The sequence below is a fragment of the Vigna unguiculata genome, unplaced genomic scaffold (assembly GCF_037176805.1).
Source record: "Vigna unguiculata cultivar grain cowpea cultivar isolate G323 ecotype 2 unplaced genomic scaffold, ASM3717680v1 ptg000166l, whole genome shotgun sequence".
Taxonomy (NCBI): domain Eukaryota; kingdom Viridiplantae; phylum Streptophyta; class Magnoliopsida; order Fabales; family Fabaceae; genus Vigna; species Vigna unguiculata.
The window spans coordinates 23512-29810 of NW_028196805.1; the positions used below are offsets into that span (position 1 = coordinate 23512).

The 6299-nt window shown below is 45.3% G+C and overlaps 1 protein-coding gene across 1 annotated transcript; it reads right to left on the reverse strand.

Annotated features, from left to right (window-relative positions):
* Positions 1-5403: 5403 nt before the first annotated feature.
* Positions 5404-5622, reverse strand: LOC146875134 (uncharacterized). The gene has a single exon (XM_085669614.1). The coding sequence runs from the start codon at positions 5620-5622 to the stop codon at positions 5404-5406; it is 219 nt and encodes a 72-aa protein (XP_085525740.1).
* Positions 5623-6299: the final 677 nt, after the last annotated feature.

Here is a 6299-nt window from a genome sequence, read left to right on the forward strand (position 1 = left end):
TTCAGCAATAGCCGAGTTCATCGAAGGAGCAGAAGAGGGTAGAGGAGGAATCTGTCGCTACTGTAGTTGCTCTTTTGTCTCTATCTGTCGGTCCATTCCGTATTCCCGTTCTCTTAGAAAGAATGGCTCTCTTCCCTTGGCCTCGTTGTCTCTATCGATCTCACAAATCTTTTCTTTCAATCAGGACTAGGAAAGAAACTCAGAGGGTTTATCCCATGGATAGGTTAGTTTAAGGGACCTATTCACAAAAAAAACCTAATCCTTGCCTTTTGAACTCTTAATCAAAGTACAGAGGTGAAATGACTAAGATCTTGGTAAACCAGAAGAAAGAATCCAGTTGTTGAACTGGAGAGGCAGAAAAAATAGGGAAGCTTTCAGATTTTCCTTTCCAGAGAGGGCCAAAGCTAAGATCAATGGCTTGAGACAAGATTCCTAAAGGGAAAGCGGCTTATGCACTCGACTCGAATCGAAGAGAACTTTCTGAGTTTTAAAAAGAACTTTAAAAAATTCGAATCTTCTATATTATTTGCTAGCTTACCGGAGTGGGATATCCGTTACTTGTCTCAGGTGCAGATGAATAATTTTTCTCGAGTTAGGGGTTTGGATTCAATTCCTTCTTCTTTCCCGCCCGGCAAAGGTTGCAGCAGTCGGAAATGAGTTTGAATTAGATGGTGAGGATGCGGAAGAAACTAACCAGAAGAGTATAGGTTTCACGTAATATGCTACAAATCAAAGGATTTCCTAGCCCAAATCAAGCTAATCCCGGAAGTGACTTCAAGGTCTAGAAACAGATCTCTAACTGAACTCCTTCACCCGCTCTTATTTCATTTCTTTTTTCTTTTTCGTCTTTCCCGGTTGGAAACATCACCTATCCATTCCATGACATTGAGAAGCAAGAGGTCGTACCCGTCCAGTCATAAAGAATCTGCAGTTCCAACAGCGGCACTAAGGTAGAAAGTTATAGGTTCACTTTAATTACAAAAAAAGATGGGATTTTCGGCATCAAGACTAGTTCTTTCAGTTGGTAAGGACTAACCGGTTCTGGGTACGGAAACAAGCCTCCTCGACTCAAGCGGGAAAGCCCGCGTATTCTTATTCTAATGTCCATTGGAGCTTATCTTTTCTTCCCGCTATCTGGCTGTTCTGTTTATACGTCTGTTCCTCAGTCTTACTTTCTCATGCCCGGGTATCTTTCTTTTATCCTTTCGACTTCTGTTACAGTAGAGTTGTAATGGCAATTACAAGGTTATGCAGGTCTCCTTCTCATTGAGTAGCCTATACTCTGGAATTTCAGTAGCGAAATCGGCCTTAGCATAGAACGTTTACCGCTTGCCTTACTAATAATCGGGAATCTAAACAGGCAACTATGAGACTAATTTCCCATTGTCCCGAGCAAGTTACTGCGTACCTGAAGTGAGTGTGCCCATCTTGGTCTCCTTTCTTTTTTTCTTTATTCATTCTTGGCTCGTAGGTCACAAGGATAAGGTCAAGCAACTTCTTCCATTTCTTAGAATTGGGCACGGTATCTAAAATAGACCATTGAGCGGATCCCCCGATTCTGGTTTTAGCAGGATCTTTTCTTGACACCGAAAGTACATCTTTGGGAAGACCATCAGTCAGGAATGTTGGGCATCTCGGCAAATCCACATAACATATTAGGCAATGCTCCTTTCCTGAAAGCGATCGGACGGGTAGTTTAAGAAGAGCGAGAGGAAGGCCAGTACTCAAACATAAAGCTTTTACGCAGATCGGTAAACAAGAAGGCTTTGATGCGGGGATTCCCTTGTTAGAGTCAAGCAGGAGAGGAATACGGTTCATATGGTTATTCCGCATCCCATACCGGTAATTCCTTATCCTAAAGGGATTTATGTACTTCCTTTTGGATGATTCATTTCATTAGTGGGAATAGTCCTTGTCTCTAACTCACTAGAGGCTAGGGTAATAAAGAGAAGAGGCCTTTTTTTGTTGCGTTGTGGTGATTTTCTTTATCCTTCTGTTTGGAGTAGTTTAGACTGGTCTAGAACTATGTCGGAGGTTAGCCAAGTTTCACACAGTAGTCAGAGTCAGGGGTCTTGGAGCCTTGAATGAGATTCCTTCGCTTCAGATAACTACTAGCTCGATGGAAGCAATTCTCTTGCGGTCTGCACTCTTGTCAATAAAAAAGTATGGGGATGGTGGACTACTTGACTGGGAAAGGCAAGGAGCCAAATATAGTCAAAATATCCCTATACCTATACCTATATCCAATTGTACGGCTTGGCAACTTCTTCATGGCATAGACTGCAAAAATGGAGAGCTTCAAGCCAATATTTAGCAGGTATACCTGCTTGACTTTTAAAATAATAAGGCCGGGGCCCGACTGACCTCTATCAAATGTCGATGCTTACACTCAGCAGTGCGTAAAATAGCCTTCGTGTTGATCCCAAACCCTTTCAATCACCGAGGTAGAAGAAGGGTGCTCTCCTTATGCAATCTCCCAAGTCGAAAAGTATAAGACTCCCGTGCTGGGTTCCTGCTTGATCTAATTTTCTTGTATTTGAGAGACCCGTAGACATAGCACGCAAGGGATCCTCTTATAGGGGAAATTGAAATCCTTATCGACCCTCAAATAAAAGCTTTCATCGATCTTAGGAGCTTAACCCATCGTCTGGCATCCCAATGATGGGGTTATTCTATCTGTGGGAGCAACTAAGTAAAAAATCATTGAATTGAACCGGGACTCCCTTTGTTATAAAGATATCGTACTCACCCCTTTTTAGTTTAGATAAAGTGAAGCGCGCAAAGAGAACAAAGAAGATGGTGAGAGCGACGTGGGGCGCTCCTCTTTACCCAACATTTGAGAATTCGCAGTATGGTTGAACCCGGGACCTGATCCACAGGCCTTGGAACGACTCTCTCCCTTTTGAGCGCCGGCAGAAGTAGGTAATTAGGTCACCTAAGAACTGAAGTAGGGACTTCAGCAACTTCCTTTGGGGTAACTAATGCCACTCTTGGGTGAGAGACTCCGTAGTAGAGTAGCCCTCTCTCTTCACATAATGACTTTACCCATCTCTTAGTTGCAAGGTGGTGGCATTATCATCAATTAAGCGGTGCTCCAAGGCTGAAGGAGCAAGCAAGGGCTTAAGGATTAAGGCTGCACCGCCCGCTCACTTACCTGCTGAAGAAGAACTAGCAAGACCGTAGGGTGATATCCTTCCTTTGATGCTTGGCTCTGGACAGGGAAGAACCCGGATAAGACTTCAAAGTGAAAGGGCAGTAAGCGATGGTTATTGGTTTTGAGGGTGTGATCGATCTTCCCTTAGTCTGATTCATGGTATTCCGGCATTCCTTCGTTGGATTGAAAGGAAGGTACAAAGAAGGGTTTGTCCATAAGAGGTACGGAAGGAGGAAGAGAGGGGATTTCCTTGTCTTCTATGTATGGCTGGCTCTCCTACCTGGGATCCCAACTATCATCCATATCCGTTTACCCTACCTGCTATCGACAGTCCTTCCACCTCTTACTCACTCTCCGGAGGGAGATGGATGGATCGTGCTAGTGCTATCAAGCCGAAAAATGACTGCTTTCGAGCGGTATTCACGGAAATGAAAAAGATGGAATGGTTGTAAACAGATTCGCTAGTTGGGTCAATTGGCACTCTTTCACTAGTGATTGTAAGCTAGGTGCCCTTAAATGACAGGAGGGGAAGAAGCTCTAACGGAAGCATCCAATCAACCGGGAATCCCACCTTTCAGATTCTACATCTGCTACTGCTGGAGTGGAGAATGAATCTACTACCTGTGCCAGCAAACAAATACTAAAAATAAGAAAAGGCTAGGTGTCCATGCCACCAACCAACTCCTGAAAGAAAAACAAGAGCTTCCCCGGCAAACCACTAGAAGTTACCCATCGAGTCGAGCAATGATCCAATTGGAGAAGCAAGCTGCTCTTTGTCACCCCATTTCCCTCGGGACCAAGAACAAGCTCAAAAGAAGAAGGACTTATCGCAATCTCAGGTACAATGGCTAGTTGGAAAGCCTTTCAATTCAAGCCAATCTCTTGATTCACATTCATGTGAAACCGTTGCAACCGATCCTGCATACCAATCATCCGCCGCTTACAGTAATGGCACTAAGCCAAGGTTTCTATGGATTCAGTCCTGTGGAAAAAAACATATATTAGGGCAATTCAGTTAGTAGTGTCACCGGTCAATCCTTGGGACACTAGCGAGTCCGTCCTTCAAAGCCCTAAAAATGGGGTCCATGAAGCCTTAGATACTCCAAGCCTCCATCTTGATTGTCCTTGAACCTAGACCATGGAAGTATGGTTATAGTCCCATTCCATTAGTGGGATCCATAGCCTACGGGTCTTTCCCAAGCCAGTAAAAGAAGAAGGTTTTCGAGGACTACCCTAAGCCTACAAGTAGGCAGGACTTTCAGTTACAATGTCTAGGTTGGGCAAGCTTGGATGCCCCTACTCCCAACAAGTTGCTGGTCGGGATCGTGAAACTATCGCTGTTTGGTAATAAGGATAATCGTTCTTATCTTATTAGGTCAGGGGCGGCCCGGGGGTTACCCGCGATTGGTAATGGCATAACCAGAAGAGGAGTAGGGGAGACAAGGTTACGCGCTGGGTAGCGCAGCGCATCTGTTTCGGGTACAGGGGCGACGAGGGGTGCTAACCCGGCCACCCAACCCAGCAGGTCAGGGGCGGGCCGGCCATAGGTTCGAATCCTGCCACCTTTCTTGTGGATCATCCTGTCCTGTGGTTACCGGATGATGGGACAAAGCAGAAATTTTGAAATGAGCACAGCACGAAATGTCAATAATTTATGAATTCTTTCATTTATCGTTATTTCCGGGTCTTTTCGTTGCATTCACTTACAACAAGAAACAACCACCAGCGTTTGGTGCAGCACCTGCATTTTGGTGCATTCTTCTTTCTTTCCTTGGTCTTTCGTTCCGTCATATTCCTAATAACTTATCCAATTACAACGTATTAACCGCTAATGCACCTTTCTTTTATCAAATCTCAGGGACATGGTCTAATCATGAGGGTAGTATTTTATCATGGTGTCGGATCCCACGTTTTTATGGATTCCTTCTTTGTTACCGGGGTCGACCCCAAAGCCATAATGTCTCAAAACGAGGAGGCCATAGAGAAGTTTTGTATTACTTTGTCTCGAACTTCGTGAAGAACTCCATTCTATCTCTCCCTCGTTACGAACAAAAAAGTGGGGCTGCGCCCCAGTTGTACACTCCCTTCGTTCTACGAACCCTTGTTGATTCTGAACTTCGTTCGCGAAGGAACCGGACGTTTGACGGGCCAGCCCTTTTTTATGCGCCGCTTTACCCTGAAAGGAAAATTAGCTTAGCTCCTCTGGGTGCTAGGCGCTCCCGTGGTTCGCGAGAAGGAAAAAGAAGGACTCATCCTTTGTTGCATCTGGCACGAGATGATAAAGAGAGAGCTTCGTCTATCGATGAACAGCGGATTGACGGAGCTCTTGGCATTGCTTTGTTTTTCTCTCCTTTCCTATCAGCGAGTTCCGATCCTTTTGTTCGAAATTTCTTCGTTCGTACCGAACCGCTTGCAGAATCAAATCCTGTTCCACAAGATCCTATATCAGCTATACATCCTCCTTGCATTTATGCCGGAGACGTCGCCAGTGCTATGGGATTTGGATTATGTAGATCAAAAATGATGAATGGGATTGTGGCACTCCACTCGCCGCCAATGCGGAAGGATGCCGCCGAAAAGAAGGGAACGCTGCTTCGCTCTGCTGGATGCGTCGGATCCCGTATAACAAGCGAGCTTTTTACCAAAAAATTCAAACATGTGGTCGCAAAATGCTATCCAGCTCTCTTGTTGCGTAGCAATAGAAGCCTGCTCATGCTGCTTTGGCGGCGCTTTTTCGCCTTCTCTTCGCTCTGGACAGGAGCGCTAGTGGACACGGGGGGGGAGCAGGCGAAGCGTGTCGTTCGTAATGAACAGAAAGATACCACTACTTCGCCTCTTTGTTGGAGCGCCGGCGCGAACACAGTGGTATCTGACCAGGACCAGGAACAGATTCGAATTTGGATCTTGACATGTCGGTGGTTTTTAACCGTGGGCATCATGCCAGGAAGTTGGTGGGCTCATCATGAATTAGGTCGGGGTGGCTGGTGGTTTCGGGATCCCGTAGAAAATGCTTCTTTTATGCCTTGGGTATTAGCCACAGCTCGTATTCATTCCGTAATTATACCCCTTCTTCATTCTTGGATCTCGTTTCTGAATATTGTGACTCTTCCATGCTGTGTCTCAGGAACCTTTTCAATACGGTCCG

Coding starts and splice junctions, on each gene's coding strand:
- LOC146875134 (XM_085669614.1), bottom strand. CDS start 5,622: ATGCAAGGAGGATGTATAGCTGATATAGGATCTTGTGGAACAGGATTT.